This window comes from Nerophis ophidion, linkage group LG17, assembly GCF_033978795.1.
Source record: "Nerophis ophidion isolate RoL-2023_Sa linkage group LG17, RoL_Noph_v1.0, whole genome shotgun sequence".
NCBI classification, from domain to species: Eukaryota; Metazoa; Chordata; class Actinopteri; order Syngnathiformes; family Syngnathidae; genus Nerophis; species Nerophis ophidion.
The window spans coordinates 14080719-14104583 of NC_084627.1; the positions used below are offsets into that span (position 1 = coordinate 14080719).

General features: G+C 40.0%; 1 protein-coding gene across 5 annotated transcripts; it reads right to left on the reverse strand.

Annotated features, from left to right (window-relative positions):
• Window positions 1-280: 280 nt before the first annotated feature.
• Window positions 281-23865, reverse strand: LOC133536123 (PH and SEC7 domain-containing protein 4). Of its 5 annotated transcripts, none has more exons than XM_061876340.1 (17): window positions 23658-23865; window positions 20590-20742; window positions 16214-16666; window positions 12829-12913; window positions 12501-12720; window positions 8575-9159; window positions 8283-8363; window positions 8083-8195; window positions 7951-8009; window positions 7789-7878; window positions 7681-7724; window positions 6756-6913; window positions 6610-6680; window positions 4112-4257; window positions 3895-4039; window positions 3679-3825; window positions 281-1142 (listed from the first exon to the last, which is right to left on the reverse strand). In XM_061876340.1, exons 3-17 carry the CDS (start codon window positions 16613-16615, stop codon window positions 831-833), a joined length of 2658 nt encoding a protein of 885 aa, XP_061732324.1. In that variant the 5' UTR covers window positions 16616-16666; window positions 20590-20742; window positions 23658-23865; the 3' UTR covers window positions 281-830. The 5 variants fall into 5 exon arrangements, with proteins under 5 accessions (XP_061732324.1, XP_061732321.1, XP_061732322.1 ...); XM_061876337.1 differs by having other exon boundaries at window positions 20437-20742; XM_061876338.1 differs by lacking the exon at window positions 23658-23865 and adding an exon at window positions 22615-23386 and having other exon boundaries at window positions 20437-20742.

The window sequence follows — 23865 nt, forward strand, 5'->3', positions numbered from 1 at the left end:
GGTGGGGGGAATGTTACGTACCTCCACTCAAGATGAGTGATGGCCGGCGAGAAGTGGGGCAGCAATAGGATTTGAGGTAAGTGAAGGGTGGAGCGCCGCAATGTTTCACCCTACAAAAAAAACAAAAACAAAGGGTCATCAAAGTTCAGGTAATTTGTTTGTTGTCAATGCTAGAAATATACTCACCGATCAAACCAGTAGGAGCACCGAGAGATTGATCAAACATACAGAAAATATCAAACATTAACAATTTAAATGACAAAAAATAAAATACACAGAAGAAATTATGCAATATCTACAAGATATTACAAGAGCCTTTTAATTCATTGGTGAAAAGAATCTTACGAGAAATAAAGATCAGTCCTTCATCGTACGGTATTTCTTTTGACACATTTTGAGGCTGGAGCCTTTCCACAGCAGATATTCTGACTTGTTTGGTCTTCAAAATTAATATTAAAAAAATGAAACACACCTTTAGTACTGGACACATTTATAACATGTACAAAATAAACCCTTCATAGGAATAACACACTTATTTTAAAAAATGACAAAGTGCAATAACGACCTTATTGGCTTCAAGGTGTCCGGTATTCCAGCACCCCCTAGTGGTCACAAACCAGGTAGGCATGTTTGACTATTTCTACACAGCACAAAGTTACATTAAAAAAAAGGTGTCTATCAGGTCCACATATTTTTGGTCACTCAACAAATGAAATATCAGGTTCTTCCACATCCTGAGAGAATTCGGGAATTCCTGAGATTAATTGTGTTTGTCAAAGTGCACGAGGTAAAAACAAAAAGGTGTGGTTGGGATTAGCTATCAAAGCATTTCAGGAATTACTTGCAAAATTGCTGTCCTTATTCAGCCGAGGCGTGATGGTCCTACGGTAAGTCCACCTTTCTGAAATGTTGCGCTTGACTTTGATGGTGCTGACCGGCGTCATCTCCAGCTCCAGGGAGGGGCTGGAGTGTGATTTGGTCAGACAGCCTTTTTCCTCATCATCCTTCTCAACCAGAGGGGACGCGCACATGGCTTTGTCGAACGCGCCGAGGGCGGCGGTGATCAAGGCGCTGCCGTCACTAGTCTTCTGGACGCTTTTCCAGGCCAGCAGCACGCACGTGTAGCTCTCGTACCGACAGATCTGCGAAGCAACAAAGAATTAGGTCACTGATGCAGCAGGGATGGGTGATATAATCTACATTGTGATTTATATCGCAGCCTCTTGCAATAACAATACATATCACAATATATTATTTGGCATTTACATATCACAATATATTATTTGGCATTTAAATATGATAATAGAACTTTTTCAAACTGGGTTACAAGGCTCCTAATTTAGCTGCTGCTGTAACATTACATCATTTCCAGTTTTATTTTCTCAAAACTATTATTAATTTACTGTTCATAGCTAATTACTTTCTGTTAAAATACACTACGCTCTCATTCATCTGTTGTTTTAATACTTCACATTTGCATAGGGCACTGTGGCTCAGATGGTAGAGCGGCCGTGCCAGCAACTTGAGGGTTCTTAGTACGAGTCGAGCTTCCGCTATCCTAGTCGCGGCCTTTTGTAACTTGGGCTAGACTCTTCACCCTCCTTGCTCCTGATGGGGCGTGGTTACGCCTAGTTTCCCCCATTAGTGTGTGAATAGGTGAATTTGACATATAATTTAAAGCACTTTGGGTATCGTGCAGGTAAAGCGCTATATAAATGGAGACTATTTACCTTAGTTTTAGACAATACAACACATTTGGGTATCTATCCATGCGATACCAAGTAGTACAGTGCAGAAATGGCCATAAAAATGTTCACGTTTAAAATATTTGTGACTATTAAATTATAAATGTTTTGATCACAACTGTAATCTGACAAAAAACACAAGATGGCAATGTCACAAAATACATTTTAATAGAAAATGTATGATGAACTCAAAAATGCAAAATAGCCAAACAAAAACAAAACAGACTATTGGCTCTTTTTACTGAGTTTGTAAAAACTAAAAAAAAAAAAAAAATGATTTTTTTGATGATATAAAAATATCTAAGTACCAACCATATACTGATACTATACTTGGTATCGTTGCATTTTGATATTCGTATGGGTTAACATTGAAAAAAATCTAGCTTGGTGTTTACCTATCTATGCTTTTTTGTATCCTCCTACAGTGTGTGGAGTAACATGTTTAGCTATTTTTTGTACTCTAGTCAACCAGTGATAATGCTACTTGTGAGATTTAGAAGCTGCAAAATGGCAAGACATTGGCTGCTAGCTCACTAATTAGGACGCTGCATTGCGTTGAGGACGCTTTTGTTCACTGTGAAATTTGCTGAACATATGTCATCAACATGATAGTATTGAAACTTTATAGTTAGCCTAATTTGTATTGTCTAGACCAGTGGTTCTCAACATTTTTTCAGTGATGTACCCCCTGTGAACATTTTTTTTAATTCTAGTACCCCCTAACCGGAGCAAAGCATTTGTGGTTGAAAAAAAGAGATAAAGAAGTAAAATACAGCACAATGTCATCTGTTTCTGTTTTATTAAATTGTATAACAGTGCAAAATATTGCTCATTTTTAGTGGTCTTTTCTGAACTATTTGGAAAAAAAGATATAAAAATAACTAAAAACTTGTTGAAAAACAAACAAGTGATTCAATTATAAATAAAGATTTCTACACATAGAAGTAATCATCAACTTAAAGTGCCCTTTTTGGGGATTGTAATCGAGATCCATCTGGATTCATGAACTTAATTCTAAACATTTCTTCATAAAAAAATAAATATTTAAAGGCCTACTGAAACCCACTACTAACGACCACGTAGTCTCATAGTTTATGTTTATATATCAATGATGAAATCTTAACATTGCAACACATGCCAATTAGGCCGATTTAATTTACTAAGTTGCAATTTTTTATTTTGCGCGGAAGTATCATGCTAAAATGTCGCGGTATGATGACGCGTGCGCGTGACGTCACGCATTGTAGAGGACATTTTGTTCCAGCACCATTCCTAGCTATAAGTCGTCTGTTTTCATCGCATAATTCCACAGTATTATCTTACATCCTCGCTCAAATTAATGGGGAAATCGTCACTTTCTTGGTCCGAATCGCTCTCGCTGCTGGTGGCCATGATTGTAAACAATGTTCAGATGTGAGGAGCTCCACAACCCGTGACGTCACCCGCATATCGTCTGCTACTTCCGGTACAGGCAAGGCTTTTTTATTAGCGACCAAAAGTTCCAAACTTTATTGTCTACTAAATTCTTTGAGCAAAAATATGGCAGTATCGCGAAATGATCAAGTATGACACATAGAATGGACCTGCTATCCCCATTTAAATAAGAAAATCTCATTTCAGTAGGCCTTTATGGAACAAGTCCACAAAAAATCTAGCTGTCAACACTGAATATTGCATTGTTGTATTTTTTTTCACAGTTCATGAACTTAAATTCACATTGTGTTGAAGTATTATTCAATAAATATATTTATAAAGGATTTTTGAATTGTTGCTATTTTTAGAATATTTAAAAAAAATCTCATGTACCACTTGGCATACTATCAAGTACCCCCAGGGGTACGCGTACCTCCATTTGAGAACCACTGGTCTAGACTCTATATCGCACACCACTAGACTACAGGTTCACAAGTGTGCCATCATAAAATGGCGCTACCTCGTGCTGCAGGTACTCCGCTCTGGTACGATGCTCCTCCATCTCCTTTCCTCTGCCCTTTTTGCCCTCCGGCAGGTTCTCCTGAAGATGCGATAGGTCAGCTTTGAAGGACTCCAGCATTCTGGTGTGAGACTGCAGCTGGCGCTCCTGCACAGGCAACGGTGTCATGGCAGGGCATGCGTTTTAAACTTGAGAAAGACAAAAGAGTAAATGTACCAGAGTGTGAGCGGATTGCGAGGCGGGCAGGATTGGCCTACAAAACCTCCTCTGGGAGCCGACGGCAGCAGGGAATGGAGGAGAGGAGTGGAGAGCAGATACCAGGTTAACGCGGTTGATCCACGACATCATCTCCATTTTGGATCTAAGACAGTGAGAGACAACGCTAAAAGCATCACGTATACAAATTTCTCCTATAGAGAATCCCGCAACTTACGAAGCTTGAAAAAGGAAAACCCTCCAGTCGGCCGTCTGCAGGCGGAACACATACGGCTTCTTTGTGTAGTCGACCGCTGGCTCGGCCAGCGAGTGATGTACACTCACCACCTCCTCGTTAGCCTGCTGCTCCTTCCTACTGTGATCCTGACACCAACACACACACACACACACACGCATGTTGATCACCAACATGTTCACTCCCCAGCCATAACATTAGGTACATCTAATGGCTTACGGCAGTGCTTCTCAACCTTTTTTCAGTGATGTACCCCCTGCGAACATTTTTTCATTCAAGTACCCCCTAATCAGAGCAAAGCATTTTTGGTTGAAAAAAAGAGATGAAGAAGTACAATACAGTACTATGTCATCAGTTTCTGATTTATTAAATTGTATAACAGTGCAAAATCATGCTCATTTGTAGTGGTCTTTCTTGAACTATTTGGAAAAAATATATATAAAAATAACTAAAAACTTGTTGAAAAATGAACAAGTGATTCAATTATAAATAAAGATTTCTACACATAGAAGTAATCATCAACTTAAAGTTCCCTCTTTGGGGATTGTAATAGAGATCCATCTGGATTCATGAACTGATTTCTAAACATTTTTTCAGAAAAAAATAAATCTTTAACATCAATATTTATGGAACATGTCCACAAAAAGTCTAGCTGTCAACACTGAATATTGCATTGTTGCATCTCCTTTCACAGTTTATGAACTTACATTCATATTTTGTTGAAGTATTATTCAATAAATATATTCAAAAAGGATTTTTGGATCGTTGTTATTTTTAGAATATTTTTTAAAAATCTCACGGAACCCCTTGGCATACCTTCAAGTACCCCCATCTGAGAACCACTGGCTTACGGCATGCAAGTCTATTCTGTTTACATCAAGGTTGCAGCTACCGATTATATTAGTCGTCGAGTAATCGAGTAAAACACATAATATAACATAAATGCATCTTTTAGGGACACCGTTTAAGCAAACATTGTTCTAATAACCTTTATCTTTCCTGTTATAAATGCATGCAACATTGGTATTTCTAGTAAGTGTAAATGCTAACATGTCCTCACATGTTTCCATGTGTCTGAATAAACCATTCAATATGCAAATTAAATAAGAAGCTGCCAAAATAGACGTCTACCTTGTTTCTGGTTGTTTGCGGTTTTTAAATATGCAGGATGCTTTCTGGTAATGTATTGCATTATTGATGTAATGCTATTGTGAAATGCTAGCTCCACTTGACAGCGACAAACATTTCGCCACAATGTCCTTGTCAGGTTTAAATAATGGCAAAACCTTGGACAGCTTCTCTCATCTTCTTTGGGCACTTTTCTCTCTTTCCACCTTGTCTTCCTTTTACTTTGGGCGAACTCTCCAAGCCCTCCGCTGTTCCCACCACACAAACACATTCAAAACGATTCTGTATTCATTCAATACATAGGATTTCAGCAGGATCTACCCCAGTCTGCTGACATGCAAGCACAGTAGTAGATTTTTTTTTTAAAAAAGCTTTTATAATTGTAAAGGACAATGTTTTATCAACTGATTGCAATCCTGTAAATTTGTTTTAACTATTAAACGAACCAAAAATATGCCTTATTTTATCTTTGTGAAAATATTGGACACAGTGTGTTGTCAAGCTTATGAGATGCGATGCAGGTGTAAGCCACTATTGTTCTTGTTTTTAATTTTTATAAATGTCTAATGATAATGTCAATGAGGGATTTTTAATCATTACTATGCTGAAATTATAACTAATATTGATACTGTTGTTGATAACATTCATTTTTGTTTCACTACTTTTGGTTTGTTCTGTGCCGTGTTTGTGTCTCCTATCAATTGCTCTGTTTATTGCAGTTATGAGTGTTGCTGGGTCAGGTTTGGTTTTCGAATTGGATTGCATTGTTATGGTATTGCTGTGTAGTGGTTTGTTGGACGGCTTCACGGTGGCAGAGGGGTTAGTGCGTCTGCCTCACAATACGAAGTTCCTGCAGTCCTGGGTTCAAATCCAGGCTCGGGATCTTTCTGTGTGGAGTTTGCATGTTCTCCCCGTGAATGCGTGGGTTCCCTCCGGGTACTCCGGCTTCCTCCCACTTCCAAAGACATGCACCTGGGGATAGGTTGATTGGCAACACTAAATTGGCCCTAGTGTGTGAATGTGAGTGTGAATGTTGTCTGTCTGTCTGTGTTGGCCCTGCGATGAGGTGGCGACTTGTCCAGGGTGTACCCTGCCTTCCGCCCGATTGTAGCTGAGATAGGCGCCAGCGCCCCCCGCGACCCCGAAAGGGAATAAGCGGTAGAAAATGGATGGATGGTTTGTTGGATTGATTAAAAAAAAAAAAAAAAATTAAAACAATTTAAAAAATCGATTTTCTTTGAGAAACAATTTTTTTCCACACCCCTAATATATATATATATATATATATATATATATATATATATATATATATATATATATATATATATATATCAAAACTCCGACAGACCAACCTTCTGTAAGTAAAGGACCATTCCTTTCAACACGCCGTAGAATGTCTTCCAGCGCCTTTTACCCCAAGGGGCTGTAACAACACAGACTCTTAAAATAAATGCTGGTTCAAATTTGGTTAGCAACACACTGTGTATGTGTTTCTTACTTCGCTTTCCGTCGATGTCGGCATGGATCTTCCTCTGAAAGAAACCCTGCTTGACTACCGGCGCCTCCTTGTCATGGGGAACGTCCTGGAAGGGGTTGCTCTTAGACCGCAAGGGTGCGTCCTCCCCCGTCAACGCCAACGTCAGCTCCTCCTCATCACTATTTGACAATTACGCGTGTGTGAGAGTGTGGCTTGTGCAAATTTGATACTCTCCCGTCGAAAGGCAAAACCCAGTAACTCAATTTTGGTCAAAACTGAGCTGATAATAATTTTGGAGTCCCTAGGTGATATGCTTTACATTAGTGTATGCGATATTGTAATTTGTTCCGTAAGTAAGCTGTTACGCGCATGGCAGGACCTAGCAACTACCACATAACCGCGTAGATACAACAGAAAAACCTAGTATCTCAAGGGACCAATCGGAGCTTTTTCGTCAGTCGCCTTATTGTCTTTAATGAGACATTTGCACGAATGGGGGCCGACGGTCAACCTGATTATGTGATATTATGGCACGAGGGGATATTTGGAAGATTGGCCCAGGACGTTGCAAGCACCTTCATTAAATGTATTGTTCTTGATTCTTCCCCTTGCATACTCTTTTGGGCAGATAAATGTGGAGGTCAAAAGAAAAACTGGACGCTGTACACGGCTCTTGCCCAATGTGCAAACGCAGAATGGGGCCCACCCGAGATTGTGATAAAATATCTGGAGAAAGGGCACACGTTCATGAGAGCAGAATCAATCCATGGCTCAATCGGCAAGAAAATGAAAGCTCAAGAAAACATCTATACGTTTGATGACTTTGTAAATCTTTGTAAGTCAGCATCAAGATAGATTGGTTTTCCTTTGTTTTCTCAAAATCAGCTAGAAGTGAGTTACCAGGTTTTGCCTTTGCACGGGAGTACTGACAATAATAAATACTCACACCGCCCACTGCAAAGGCTCGCTCTTGATGGAGTTGTACAGACACTAAAATGCAAATACGTAACATTTAATTGAACAATCTTTATAAAATAAATCAAGAATTTCTTACTTTCAGCTGATCTTTGCTGAAGTTTTCTCCATTGTTCATCCCATCTAGGTTGGACACAAACTTGGAAGAGGACATGGCTTTTCCAACATTCTGTCAAAAACAATCACAGTTACTCTTAGCGCCAGAGGTCAGAGGTTATTCAGCTGGCGCACGCTCCCTCACCTGTCCATGCAAGTCTGTGTTGAGGAGCATGAGAGCGCATGTGAGAGCCAACACAGACTCTAAGGAGGGAAAAGAGTGAAAGAATGAGTGCGTGCCTACAATGTAAAGCTCAGAGACGAGAGCGAAGTCCACCTCGCGAGGAGAAGGAGTCCGGGTTGCACTGATGGAAGCGGCCGGCGAAGTGCTGCAGCACCCGCTCCCTCTCCTGGGTCTCTCCCAGCAGGATGACCACTTTTAAAAAAGACCTGAGAGATGCACATAAAAGTAAAATAGGTGTATTTAGGAGGCGTCCATGAGTGTGTCCAGTGAAGCTCAGCCTCCATAATGCTGACCTCAGGGCTTGATCCAGAGTTTGCCCGGTGAAATCAAAGAACTTGAGGTATTCCTCTCCAACCGCATGACTGAAGGCATTACTACAGAAATGCAAGAGGAGGTAATAGTAAACATAAGAAAACAGCTAGAATAAAACCATGACAGTCTATTATTAGTTTTTCTTAGTTTTGCATTCAGGCTCTCCCTACAGCTGGTGTATGCTGGAACTGTTTACACATGTATTGCACTTAAAAATAAAGTTTTCCTAAACAGTGCCTGTACAATAAAAAAATTACATAATAATGCTCTTACTCTTTGTCAAGGTGCTTCACCACATCCACTCGCTGGATCCCATCCAGCTTAAATAGGCGTTGGGCGAGGTAACACACCCTCTCTCTGTCCACGTCGCCGCCATTCATGTAAGGCGTCGCTTCCTCTGACCTTCTGCTTGTCTCCTCACTTGCCATAAGTACCGTTACGGATCCATTAAGAACGCCTTTGACCTCCTGGGCCTCGTGTGACGTTTTTGCCTCTGTAGGACCTTTGTGCTGAGGCAAGGATGATGCTTGCTGAGCTGTTCGGTTCTCCTCCAGCTGCGCTTCAGAGTCAACAGGCAGAATTGAAACCTTTTCCTCGTATAATCCATGCAGCTGTCCCACGTGGACTGAGCCTTCACAGTAAGCTGTATTGTTTGTTTTGGTCTGCTCTGGCAGTCCAATGTTCTGTGAGGACTTACTTGATTCTGTCTGTATCTCTACAGATGTTTCTAATATCTCGGCATAATCACCTCCAGGAACTGAAGCTCCTTGACTTGTTGCTACTGCAGGACGTACGTCCTTAGTAAGCTCACAAGTTGGTCCCTTATTGTCAGTTTTTTGTTGCCGTGTAGGGACCTCCCTAAAACACATACATTGCATGTTATAATCATCATAAAGGCAAATATTCCAATTAACGCCTCAATTCAATTAACCAGAGTAGACTATACACGCTGGGTACGTGGTCTACAAAAGCAAATAACCGCCAGGGTCTCTGAATACAAAAAAAACATTCACATCTGTTATTATAGACAACTTAATGCAGTTTTTCCCACATAATGACATAATTGTTTAAAGGGAATAAGCGGTAGAAAATGGATGGATGGATGTTTTTAATCAAAACACTTTTTTAATTAAAAAATAAATCTTAGCATCCAACTCACTATGCGCTTCAAAGGGGACCTAATATGCAAAAATAACTTTTCTTACCTATTTGTAGCTGTTTTTGTGTATTTGGGATAAGCATAAGTCCCATCCATCCATTTTCTACCGCTTATTCCCTTTTGGGGTCGCGGGGGGCGCTGGCGCCTATCTCAGCTACAATCGGGCAGAAGGCGGGGTACACCCTGGACAAGTCGCCACCTCATCGCAGGGCCAACACAAATAGACAGACAACATTCACACTCACATTCACACACTAGGGCCAATTTAGTGTCGCCAATCAACCTATCCCCAGGTGCATGTCTTTGTCCCGAAGATTTAAAATCAACCAATGGCTGCTTGGCGTGGATATTTATAAAAAAATCTTGCCTTCACTCATACTTCCTCCAAACGAGCAGTTTGGAATTCAACCCATTTGTGACGTTTTTCCCAAACGTGACGTCTGTGGATATCTCCATTTATGGTAGAAATGCGTGAGTCCATCATTGCAGTCCGAAATTGCAGTCAATAAGCTACTTCTTTTTCTCTATCTTATTCTTGTGGAGCAGACGTACGTGCATCCACGGCTAAGTGTTATTTCTAAAACAAAGTAGCGTATAGTTACAACTTATATCTGTCAGTAGGCTCCATATGGAAGCGCTAAAAACTACAACAAAGAGGGCGGGGAGAAGATGCTGTCAAAGTGGAGCCATGTAAATAAGACCGCGCAGAAACCGGTGCATCCTTAAGAGACGGTCATTAAGTGATCAGTAAAACATAATCTATGCAACATTTTGACCGGCGAACCACCAGTGCATGTTATGCAGACCTCAAGGAAGTGTTTTAAATGTAGGGAAAAAATAAGACCCCTCTAAAATGTTGCTTTCACTACTTAGCTGTTAATTTGAAAGTCATGCATGTTACACTTGCCAGACTGACAATAGAATGTTCAACTGTATTAATGTAGTTTGCTCTTTACCTTTATCACAACATTGGTGATGCTGTGTTGTACAATGCACTTGTATACATTTTAATAAAGAGAATCATGTTTTCGTTTGTACTTTATCATTCACTCCACATTGTTAGTGTTTAAAAAATAAGCTCTTCTACAACTATCGTCAACTTCTGGTTAACACACCGTCATCTTTGCAGTTTACGTAAATAAACAACTCGGCTGCAACTAGAGCATTATTGGTAAGGTTGGGACACCTAAGACAAGAGCTCAACACAGTAGAAGATTCATTGCTGTATGTTTGGTAGCTAGAGTAAAACTCCATATTAGAGAAACAACGTACTTTGTTGAATTTGGTAACTGTGTCCAAATAGCAATGACCTATAGCAGGGGTAGGGAACCTGTGGCTCTAGAGCCAGAGGTGGCTCTTTTGATGACTGCACCTGGCTCTCAGATAAATCTTAGCTGACATTACTTAACGGTAAGTAATGAATAATTCCGCTGGTAATCACAGTGTCAAAAATAACATTCAAAATATAAAACCTTCTCATGCCTTTTAATCCATCCATCCGGTTTCTACCGTGCCTGTTCAAGAAGTCGCATTAATGGTAAGAAGTATGTCATTTATTGTTGGTTTGCTTCAGAATAATAATGTTATTAAAAAGAATAAGAGACTTATTATACTCTAAAAATGTTGGTCTTACTTAAAAATACACTCATTTAGTTGTATTCAGTCTTAAAAAAAAGTATTATATGGCTCTCACGGAAATACTTTTTAAAATATTTGGCTTGTATGGCTCTCTTAGCCAAAAAGGTTCCCGACCCCTGACCTATAGGGTTCCTCGGGAGTCAATTGCCAAACCCCTATTGTTCCATTTTCTACATCCTGCCGTTAGGCTAGCTAATATGTGGCTGCAGTGTGTCCTACCACAAGTATGCAGATGTCCCCCAGATCTAAATGTCACTGAGCACAGGTGAACGTTGTTGGCCTGTAGATTTACTTTGTCACTGCATCAAACAGACCAGTGTGTGGATGCAAAACAATTTTCATTGTCTGTGAAATCATTGTCTGGGGCTCACAGAAGCAAAACATGTTATCAGTCACCTTGAGACGCTCTCTGACTATTAATAATCCGGTTACGAATCTAGTACAGTAGTAATAATGGACTCAGACTTTAACAGCCACTTTAAGTCAATTTGAGCAGCTTTTTGCCCCTTTAAAAAACTTTGCCAAAATCTAAGGATAGTGTCTAAACTAGACTTAGATATACTAACATTTGTCAACCACAGGCTTGACTGCTGAGCTGTAATGGCTTCCTCACTGGGCTTTGTAAACAAGCTGTAAAAAAGCTGCAGTACAACCAAAATGCTGCTGCTCAAGTCCTGACAAGAATAAAATAATACGACCATATTAGGTCACTGCCTTGTCTTCCTGTCGCTCAGAAAATTATGAAAAATATAATAATCCAGTGTCAAAGTACATCTTTGACATGTTACAGCTATGTTAGGGTTTTTGTTTTATGTAATCTTTTATTTATTTCTATCATTTTTACTTCTGTTACTGTATGTAAAAACCTGCACTGCAACAAAGTAATTTCCCCATTGTGGGATAAATAAAGCTATAACCTAACCTAACCTAACCTTATTGGTATGAACCATCTTGGGCTCTGATAAACTCAGCATGGGGTTCTCAGAGTCAGGACGAAACATGGTGAAGCTATATTTCAGTTTTACGCTGCTAAAATCTGGGAGTTTTCCAGAAGATGTGACAGGCCTCAACTTTGGCAATGTTCAAATCCAGGCTAAAAACACTTCTAATTAGCTGTGCATATGACAACTGAAAGTATCCTATCTGTACTCTTTGCTTTTATTTTAATTAATATCTTTTTTTTTTATGAATTTATTTTCCTTATTGTAATTGTATGCATCTGTAAAGCACTTTGAATAAATTGTGTCCTCTAAAAAAACTTGCTTTGCCTACGTTGCACTAATAATTTTACACTAAGTCTATCTGGTACTGCAACAAACGCTGTAAAGTTCTGTGACATCAGCCAATAAATTGGTGAAAAAAAACAGGAAAAAAGATCAACAAACAATGATGAAATACTCACACGTTGACAGGGTTGGTGACGCATTCCTCAGGACACTTTTTGCTCCCTTCCGCCATCTTTCCGCCTTCAAATGAAGTTTGGTTGTCTCCTGCTGAATCGGCGCGTCCAGTCATCGGCGCATCATCCCGTAGTTCTTCTGGGCGTAAATCCACTATTGCAACCGCATCGGATGTGATGCAGTCTTCCCTCTCTTCCTCTGAATCAGACTTCAGCGCGGCGGCTGGACCAGAAACGGATGCAAATCACCCTTGCGTGTCTAACCAGTCAGGTAACAGAAATGCATGATACATATATGCAATTATGAAATAATCCTTTGCACGATGCGTACCGTCGTGGCTGCTCAGGCGGGGCTGATGTGTTGAATGTTCCCTTTGTTGTGTCATCGGCTCTCGTCCGACTGCAGCATCACATGGCTAAAAATTGCAACGCGGGTCATCGATCATGCACAACATGTGACTGCGGGTGCAATATGAGACTCACATCATCTACGCCATTTACCCTACATTCATCCCACCCACAATTCTGCACGGATGTAAAAAAAAAATGAGATGGCTGTGCACATTTACAACCAGCAGACCTTTCATTACCTCATGCAAGAGATGTAGCAAAAAAGTCTCTGCAAAGATAATGATGCTCAGCTTGGGGATGTATGATTTTAACTACATGTTTATCGCTGTGGTTTGCAGCTACGAGCAACAGGAAACAAAATATTAGTTGAAAACAACTTTAGCCTGATGCCGGATAGTGTACACAACCACAATGTATTACAACAGACACATTCTTGAGCAATAACTAAAAAATTGGGGGGAAAAAAATCCATTTTTTTAAGGTGGGAATCTTTGGGCAGCTTTGATTTCGATTCTGAGGGTGAGGATTCGATTCCGAAGTGATTTTTGATTCAACATGATTCTTATAATATATTATTTGGTATATCCATTATAATAAAACATTTTTAAAACAGGTTCCAGGTTACAAAAGCTTCTCTTGGCTGCTGACGTTCGACCTTTATGCCCAGTTTTGGCCTAAAACAACGCTTTTGAAAATACATTTTTAATATTCTATTTATAGAAGTCACAGAATGTTAATCTAATAAAACAAAATAGAGCAACTCCAAACAATCCTTTAGAATATTTCACAAAATTCAATTAAATTTAATATTCACAAAGCAATTGAGAATACATACAAATACCATACACTATCTTTACACATTTAAATATCGAACAAAAAAAGGATATAAGCAACAATATCAATGATAATAGTAATATTTTCATTAACAGTTCGTCATCATCTTCATAAGGGTTCATTTCCCTCTTTGAGGAACCCCTCCCTAGACTCCAACCATTGACGTCTATGTTGAGCCAGTGTCTGCCAAGTGAGGCCTTTGTATTGTGTAAGGTCATCTCTCCATCTTGTTTTTGGTCATCCTCTCGGTCTTCTCTGATCACGAGGAGTCCACAGATGATCTTGTTGCCTGGCCACATGTACTGCCCATCTGTGTTTGGATGTCTTGATGGCAACATTTATATCAGTGACTCCTGTTTGTTGTCGAACCCAGATGTTAGCTTTAGAGTGACGCCAAGCATAATTCTCGCCATCTCTCTCTGGGCCACAGTCATGCGTTCAGTTTGGCTTGACATGGAGGCCAATGTCTCACTGCCATATATCACCACAGGGAGTATGTACTCGTTAGATACCTCTCTTTTAATTGTCATACTTATTTGTGGGTTCTTCATGATCTTGTCCACTTTCCCAAAAGCAGTCCATCCGAGTACTATCCTTTTTATCTCTGGCAGCAGATCTTCATTGATTGTTCCCATCTTACCGAGATAGGTATAGCTGTCAACTTCTTCCAAAATGTTCCCATCTACAACGATTGGTTCCCTTGTAGAGTACTTACTCAACATTACTTTGTCTTTGCATGTTTGGACCCACCCATTTGCTTTTGAGGTGGATTTCATTCAGCTTAACATTCAGTTCTTGTGAAGTGTGTGTCACCAATATTATGTCATCAGCAAAAATCAGACGAGAAAGGTGTTGGCCGTTGATGTTGACTCCCTTTCCTTCCCAGTGCATACTGTTGATAATTGCATCTTGGAGACAGGCTGTGGAGAGTTTGGGGGAGATGTTGTCAGCTTGTCTGGCTCTTCTTTCAATGTTGATCTTATTGCCGTCTCGGTACAATCTCAATGTTGAAGTGGCAGTCTTTATTAGTTTAATTCATCCATATCTTATATACTGTAATATTGTCTGGACTAGTACATATCCATCAAATGTAATCAAATGTTTAATTATGCAAAATAAGTTAGTAAGAATAGCTAACTCCTCTAACTATTTGGCTCCATCAGTTCCTTTGTTTAGGAAACTAAATGTACTATCAATTTATGATATCAACACAATTCAGTCCTCTTCTTTTATCTATAAATGTACACACCACCCCTTTCAAAGATTATTTTAAGACCAATTCGCAAGTTCATGATTACAATACCAGACAAACTGATAATCTCCATCCTATCTTTGGCCGTATCACTCTTAGCCAATTTTCCATCAAACACAAAGGTTTTTTACTGTGGAATACTCACCTATGTATTGCAAACTCCTCATCTTCACTCACTAACTTTAGTCATAGATTAAGGGCCTGCCTGATGAATCAACATTCTCCATTTGTTCCTACTTATGCCACCTAGGGGCGGTATAGCTCGGTTGGTAGAGTGGCCGGGCCAGCAACTTGAGGGTTGCAGGTTCGATCCCCGCTTCCGACATCCTAGTCTACTGCCGTTGTGTCCTTGGGCAAGACACTTTACCCACCTGCTCCCAGTGCCACCCACACTGGTTTAAAAGTAAAAATTAGATATTGGGTTTCACTATATAAAGCGCTTTGAGTCACTAGAGAAAAAGCGCTGTATAAATATAATTCACTTCACCACTTTATAATGTAGCCCTATACTTCATCACACACACCTAGACTCAATCCACAAAAGGTAGACTCCTTGTTAACTTTTATTTCATGTACTGTGTTTAATTTTGTTTTTTTAATTTACAGGTTTAGGTGAGAACCTTGCATAAGCCCTTTTGGGTTTCTTTTCTCAACTGCACCTATTTCTTATTACGTATTTTTCATTTCTTGTATATGTATTTTGACAAAGTTACCTTTGGTACTGTTTATACTGTGCGAATAAATAAATAACCATTAAACAGGATTTGGCGTATCGGGATGTATGCTTGGTTTTTGAGTGCAGCAAAAAGTGGGTAAAACTCTATTCTTCTAATGCCTTTTCATAGTTGACAAAACGCAAAGCAAAGTGAAAAGTTGTAAACAATAATAGTTGTTTAATGTTGAATCCAAAAATATGATTCTTAAAAATTAAAAAAAAAATACAATATTTTTTTAATTCCTTAAAAATATGAATCAATTTAGAGTCAGAATATAATAAAAATCGCAATTTGGATGTAAACCGATTTTTTGGCGCACCCCTTCAATCTTTGTCCCATGTCTAGATGTCATCTATTGGTGCAAACAACACAAAATGTCAACATTGTGTCAGAGAAATAACCATAAAGCAAATGTTTCAACCAAATACCTCCCCTAAAACTGAGCATCATTACCTTTGTATTCAAAACACATTATCATTCAACAACAGGATCATGTGTGTCCAAACTTTTAAATGGTACTATTTGTACTAAATGTTATGGCCAACAAGGGCTGCAAAACCTACCTTGAAGTCATTTCCCACACACTTGGAGTTCACTGATGAGTCAGAGCCATTTTGTTCCTCTCTCCGACCCACTTCCTCCTCCTCATCATCATGAGGTTTGTGCAACGGCAAACAAGAAGTAACAGAGTCGGGCGCCCAGGTCGCGCTGCCGTCTGCTGCCAAAGCCCACCTCTCTGCGGCGGCGGCGTCAGGGATCTCCCACTGCACCGTGGCGAAGGAGAGCGCGGCGGCGGTTGTGCAGTTCAGAGTTCGCGGCAGCCATATCGTCTCCTCCCACTTGTCGACATGCTCCTCCTTGGAATTAGCCTCCCCCTTCAAATGCTGGCGATCATTAGAGTTCCACGAGTCACGCAAAGGCGCCGTCAAATCCACGCAAGGAGAGCCAAGATATTCTTCCTCCATTAATAGACTCCCAAAGCTTTGTTAGGTTGCAAAGATGTGCCACTCACAGATCTGCAACAAAGGAAAACAACATGTGACTTCAAACAAGGCATCACATTAAAAAAAAAACCTGATTTGATTAAAGAGGTTAATCATGAGCTCCTCAAACGTCTCATTATAGACAAAGTCGAGAGAATCTCCCTGAAGGGAACAAAGACAATTAGTCTATTCATAGTATTTCGATGATGTTGGCGAGGAAATAAAACAGTGGCCATGTACTGTTTCCATTCTTGTTACGCAACCGAGAAAAGCAGACGTAAGCAAAACTGACACCAAAGCAAAATGTTTGGACACCGGCACAGTTTTGATGACGCTGCATCTATTACAAACAACCCAGATATTAAATAAAACATGCTAGATGTGACTCCCAGCTTTAAGAGGTTTCACACAAACATGGCATCCACAAGTTAAGATAGCCATTTGATGCAAAGTGCATCTCTTTCAGGAGCACCTGCCAAATGCCAACTCGCTAGCTAAAAGTGGCGGTATGGTCGATGCCACATCCTCTTGCGAAACAAAAGTGACAGACGTTGAGTGCACCCCTTACGCTTCAGTAACCGTTTGTCAGTCCTTTCAGGCTTTCGCAGGTTTTTTTTGTTGTGATTTTTGCAGCCTAAAATGCCTGAAAAGATTTTTCAGAAAGTTGCTACAAAAGTTGAGGTTTTTGGGCTTTTTATATTAACTTTGAATAAAGGTGTGTGTTTTTTTAACCAATGTTTTAAGTGTCCCTTGTAATTAACCTAAAAATAAAAATAAATATTGTATTGATGTTTTAATTGTTGTATACCGCAGACTTAAAAATAGACACTTGATGGCAGTAGAGGCACATACTCAGAGGTCATTGCCTAATTACTGTGCTGTTTTAGTTATAACTAGAGATGTCCGATAATGGCTTTTTTGCCGATACCCGATATTCCGATATTGTCCCACTTTTAATTACCGATTCCAATATCAAGCGTTACCGATGTATACGGTCGTGAAATTAACACGTTGTTATGCCTAATTTTGTTGTGATGCCCCCCTGGATGCATTAAACAATGTAGCAAGGCTTTACTAAATAAATCAACTCAAGTTATGTGAACAAAATGCCAACATGGCACTGCCATATTTATTACTGAAGTCACAAAATGCATTTTTTTTTTTTAAATGCCTCAAAACAGCAGCTTTGAATTTGGGACATCCTCTCCCTGAGAGAGTATGAGGAGGTTGAGGTGGGCGGGGTTAGGGGAGGCGGGGTTTGGGGTCGGGAGGGTGTATATTGTAGCGTCCCGGAAGTATTAGTGCTGCAAGGGGTTCTGGGTATTTGTTCTGTTGTGTTTATGCTGCGTTACGGTGCGGACGTTCTCCCGAAATGTGTTTGTCATTCTTGTTTGGTGTGGGTTCACAGTGTGGCGCATACTTGTAATAGTGTTAAAGTTGTTTATACGGCCACCCTCAGTGTGACCTGTATGGCTGTTGACCAACTATGCCTTGCATTCACTTGTGTGTGTGAAAATCCGTAGATATTATGTGACTGGTTTGGCACGCAAAGGAAGTGCCTTTAAGGTTTATTGGTGCATTGTACTTCTTCCTATGTCCGTGTACACAGCGGCGTTTTAAAAAGTCATACATTTTCCTTTTTGAAACTGATACAGATAATTTTGAAACCGATACCGATCATTTTCGATATTACATTTTAAAGCATTTATCGGCCGTTAATATCGGCAGTCCGATATTATCAGACATCCCTAATTATAACTAAAAATAGTCATGTTTAATTACAATCATAGGAAAAACACAGACTCTGGTCTGTTGCAGACATTTTCTATGTTTAATTTAAACTTAAAAAGTGTTCGTCCATCTTAAACATTCTTTTATGTGCTAGCAAATTTACTCCTGCATGTTTAGAGTATTTGTAAACTGTTAAAAACAATCTATAGCGCTGATTTTAGTTGGTATGAGAAACAATGGGAGATTATCATAACACTTCAACATCTCCAACATGCAAATGCTGCCTCCTTGCTAGGTTAACATTGCAAATCAAAATTTGTTCTTAAGTGTCCTTCCCTGGAGAAATGAATGTTGAACAATACGTAGATGTACACTAGGAAGTAAATGTTTATGTATTCCATTACCCACAAAGCTTAGCGCAGTAAACGGAAAAAAAAAGTGGGTCTGATCAGCTCCACGTTGTTCCTGCTTTGTCTAAATAATGATAAATGGGTTGTACTTGTACAGCGCTTTTCTACCTTCAAGGTACTCAAAGCGCTTTGACACTACTTCCACATTTACCCATTCACACACTGATGGAGGGAGCTGCCATGCAAGGCGCTAACCAAGCACCCATCAGGAGCAAGGGTGAAGTGTCTTGCTCAAGGACACAACGGACGTGACGTGGTTGGTACTAGGTGGGGATTGAACCAGGGACCCTCGGGTTGCGCACAGCCACTCTCCCACTGCGCCACGCTGTCCCGAGCAAACAAGCAAATATTTTGATTAGACAGTTTAAGTGCACATTTTCAGAGCCGAATTTGAGGGGCGAAAATGATGCAGATTGGCCAAGAAAGTTCCGGGCGCCTAATTCGTGGAAATGTTTTTGAATTTGTGTGAATTGGCGCGATCGCGACATCGCAAAATCTTGGGAGGGGGGACTGTCTTGTATGCGGTATATATTGTCACTGCACACTACTAGAGAAATGAAAGTCAGATCAACTTTACAGAAGTCAATGTGCAATGCATACAGCAGTATAGATTTGTTATCAATAAACAGCCATTATTGTCTAAATAGAAAACCCAAGAATGTCCAAGCACTGCACAAGGGAGATAAAGTGGATATGGAGGTGCATGTTGTAGATACAAATAGAGGCAGTGGGCATCATGGTGAGCAGTTTGTCTGTTTTCTCCTACCATCTTATCACTACGGCGTACGCTTCGACCAACCCTTGCGCGTGTGTTGTCACCACAAGACCAAGGGTATCTCTCGCCAAGGTCTGTGACAGAACAACAACAAAAAACAAGAGCCTGGTTCCATAGCAACATTTCGTTTCTTCCTCTTATTTACACTTGTCTAGCGTCACCGTTCTGCTCACGCAACTGCCATCCGGAGCCAACCTTGACCGCATTTCTTGTGCGCGCGCTCAGGTCTCACTTCCTGCCTGGGTGCTTTGGTTTCTTAGCTAAAATATATTGAAACATTGGGTGGGGAAAAAAGAGAAGTATAGATGTTGCCTAGAGAGGAATAAAAAAAATGTGGAAAAAAGAGCTAAATTATACTGCACATTTTTTTTTATATTTTTTATTATTTTCTTAGAATATGTTTTTTGTCCAATTTTAGTCTTTCCCTATTCTTTATCATGAAAAAGGGGTCAAAATCTCTATTGAGAAAAACACATAAAACAGTAGGTATACCTACACAAACATGGAAATAGTATATATATATTGTCTTTATAAATTTGGTGTACTAATATTAAGGGTAATGTTTTGGTTATTTAGCCGCAAAGGTTAAAACATTAAAATGGAGTATGAGAGACCGCAGTTGCTGTCCACTGCAACCACAATGTTAAAACACTTTCATTTTCTGCTCATGGCTCCAAAGAAAAGACTAAAAGAGCTCATTTTAACACAGCTCAAACGAACACAAATATTAACGGAAATATTTAATGGAGCCAGAACAAAAGAGGAACACGCAAAAAAGGAAAGTCTCATTTCAATTAATATCAAATGTTGCAGCTCGTATGTCAGAGCGGATACGCATTAGCCTGCAAGTTAGACAACTACAAGTATATATCAGAAGTGTGACTTACCAAGCCCTGCAGGGTCTTAAAAGTAACAACATATGATCAGCCGGCTCGTGAGCTTTTCGTCTTATGGGAGGAGGGAGTTCAAAACAGACATGGCTTCAGAGACCCGCTGTCACTGAGAAAGAAGGATACCAATCGCCGATGTCTTTTCTTTACCTGCTGGGCACCGCAAACTAGCTGCACATCCGCTTCCTTTGCACCATGCTGCATTTCAGCGGGTGGTGATCGGGTCCTCACAAGCTTTCTGGACTCAGGGAGTCCTTTACAAATAGTGAAGAGCGGAGTAGATCTGTGCGCTCGTCTTGCTGCCTACCGGGGGGTGGGTGGGGGGGTAAGAGAAGGAGGAAAAGTTAGGAGGAGGGTGAAAGTTGTTCAAAGAAGAAAGGAAACGTTGTGATTGGTAAATGACTCAGGGGCAAAGACACCTGAGCTGTGTGTACACCCACAGGCCTGAAGGCGTGCAAGAACACACACACACACACACACACACACACACACACACACACACACATTCATATATAAATACACACAGGTCTGGTGAGGGGAGTGGCTGAGCTTCATTCTTTCAGAACTCATAGTCATGACGTGGTACAACCAGAAGGTGTCTACTCACTCAATGTTATCATTCATCATTGTTTAACCCGGCCTTTTTAAATGGCAATGCACATATTTTACGAGGTACGAAAAATGAAATATGAGCCTACTCGACATAATAATAAAGTTATTTCTTTCCGCGTCGTTAGCAAACGCATTTTTTACAGCAGTGTTTTTCAACCTTTTTTTAGCCAAGGCACATTTTTGCCGTTGAAAAATTGCGGAGGCACACCGCCAGCAGAAATCATTAAAAAAAGAAACTCAGTAAAAAGTCGTTGTCACAATTGTTGGATATGACCTTAAAGCATAACCAAACATGCATCAATATAGCTCTTGTCTCAAAGTAGGTGTACTGTCACCACCTGTCACATCACACTTATTTTCACTTTTTGCTCTTTTCCTGTGTGTAGTGTTTTATTTCTTGTCTCGTGCTCCTATTTTGGTGGCATTTTCTCTTTTTCTGGTATTTTCCTGTAGCAGTTTCATGTCTTCCTTTGAGCGATATTTCTACTTTGTTTTAGCAATCAAGAATATTTCAGTTGTTTTTATTGCTTCTTTGTGGGGACATTGTAGATTGTCAGGTTATGTTCGGACGTACATTGTCTTTGCTGTCGTTCAGCATTCAGTTTTTGTTTACATTGTAGCCAGTTCAGTTTTAGTTTTGTTCTGCATAGCCTTCCCTAAAGGCCTACTGAAATAAGATTTTCTTATTCAAACGGGGATAGCAGGTCCATTCTATGTGTCATAGTTGATCACTTTGCGATATTGCCATATTTTTGCTGAAAGGATTTAGTAGAGAACATTGACGATAAAGTTCGCAACTTTTGGTCACTAATAAAAAAGCCTTGCCTTTACCGGAAGTAGCAGACGATGTGCGCGTGACATCACAGGTTGTAGAGCTCCTCACATCCTAACATTGTTTATAATCATAGCCACCAGCAACAAGACAGATTTGGACCGACAAAGAGACGATTTTAGCGAGGATGAAAGATTTGTGGATGAGGAAAGTTAGAGAGAAGCACTAGAAAAAAATTAATAAATAAAAGGCGATTGCAGTGGGAGCGATTCAGATGTTATTAGACACATTTACTAGGATAATTCTGGAAAATCCCTTATCTACATATTGCAGGGGTAGGGAACCTATGGCTCTAGAGCCAGATGTGGCTCTTTTGATGACTGCACCTGGCTCTCAGATAAATCAGGGTAAGTAATGAATAATTCCGTTGGTAATCACAGTGTCAAAAATAACGTTCAAAATATAAAACATTCTCATGCATTTTAATCCATCCATCCGGTTTCTACCGCACCGGTTCAACAAGTCACATTAATGGTAAGAAGTATTTTATTTATTGTTGGTTAGCTTCAGAATAACAATGTTATTAAAAAGAATAAGATACTTACTATACTCTAAAAGTGTTGGTCTTACTTAAAAATTCACTCATTGTTGTATTCAGTCTTACATTTTTTTTATATGGTTCTCACGTAAAGACTTTTTTAAATATTTGGCATGTATGGCTCTCTCAGCCAAAAAGGTTCCCGACCCCTGGCCTATTGTGTTGCTAGTGTTTTAGTGAGATTATATGGTACCTGAAAGTCGGAGGGGTGTGGCCACGGGTGTGTTGAACGCCAGTGTCTCTGAGGGAAGTCACGCAGCTGCAGCAGGACGCAAGCTCCGCTGATGTCTCCGGTAAGAGCTTTCTTACTACCACAATTTTCTCACCGAAAACTGCCAGTTGACATGTGTTCGGGATACATGTTCGCTTGACCGCTCTGATCCATAGTAAAGCTTCACCTACGGGTATTTTAAACAAGGAAACACCTTGTGTTTGTGTGGCTAAAGGCTAACAATTTCCCACCTCCATATTTCTACTTTGACTTCTCCATTATTAATTGAACAAAATTGCAAAAGATTCATCAACACAGATGTCCAAAATACTGTGTAATTATGTTATTAAAGCAGACTACTTATAGCTTGGATCGGGTTGGGAAATAATCTCCGCTACAACCCGAGACGTCAAACGCACGGGTCATCATACCGCGACGTTTTCAACACGACACTCCGCTGGAAATTTAAAATTGCAATTTAGTAAACTAAAAAGGCCGTATTAGCATGTGTTGCAATGTTAATATTTCATCATTGATTAATAAACTATCAGACTGCGTGGTCGGTAGTAGTGGGTTTCAGTAGGCCTCTAAGCTTTAATGCCTTTTATTAGGGGCACTCACCTTCTGTTTATTTTTGGCTTAAGCATTAGACACCTTTTTACCTGCACCCTGCCTCCCGCTCTAGACAGCACCGACATTCAACAACAACACATCATTTGCAGACTATAATTACTGCTTTGCAAACGTTATTTTTAACCCAAATAGGTGAAACTAGAAAATCTCCCACGGCACACTAGTGTGCCGCGGCACAGTGGTTGAAAAACACTGGTCTAGTTAGCACAATATATATACATATATATAATTTTTAAAAAATCACATTTTTCAACATTATGCCGCGAATGAACACAGCGTGTGAGCGTTATTCGTCGATAGCGACATAGTTAACAAGCACAGGCTAATTCAAAACAGACATTGCTTAGCATCATTAGCATGATTTAGCATCACGATTAAAATATTAGCATTACCTAGCATTTATGTGGACATCCTTGCAGCTGATATTTATGCCAGCTGGCGTCTGTGGCCGCGTTCACAAAGGACATAGCAACTGAGGGTAGGAAACTGTGGTCGCATAGATTTTATGTTGTAATTGGAACAACATTTATCAGCGTGGTTTTAATAATGTGCGGCACAATAAAGGTTAGCTCTCGACGTGGCTGCATTCTGAGAAGCGGC

Excerpts from the sequence above, each read along its gene's own strand:
- LOC133536123 (XM_061876340.1), bottom strand. The coding sequence starts at position 16,615 with ATGGAGGAAGAATATCTTGGCTCTCCTTGCGTGGATTTGACGGCGCCT. Across the intron at positions 6,914-7,680 it reads GAGCCTTTGCAGTGGGCGGT|TGATGAGGAGGAGCTGACGT; the intron begins GTGAGTATTTAT and ends ATTGTCAAATAG. Across the intron at positions 4,040-4,111 it reads GTTTTCCTTTTTCAAGCTTC|ATCCAAAATGGAGATGATGT; the intron begins GTAAGTTGCGGG and ends TCACTGTCTTAG.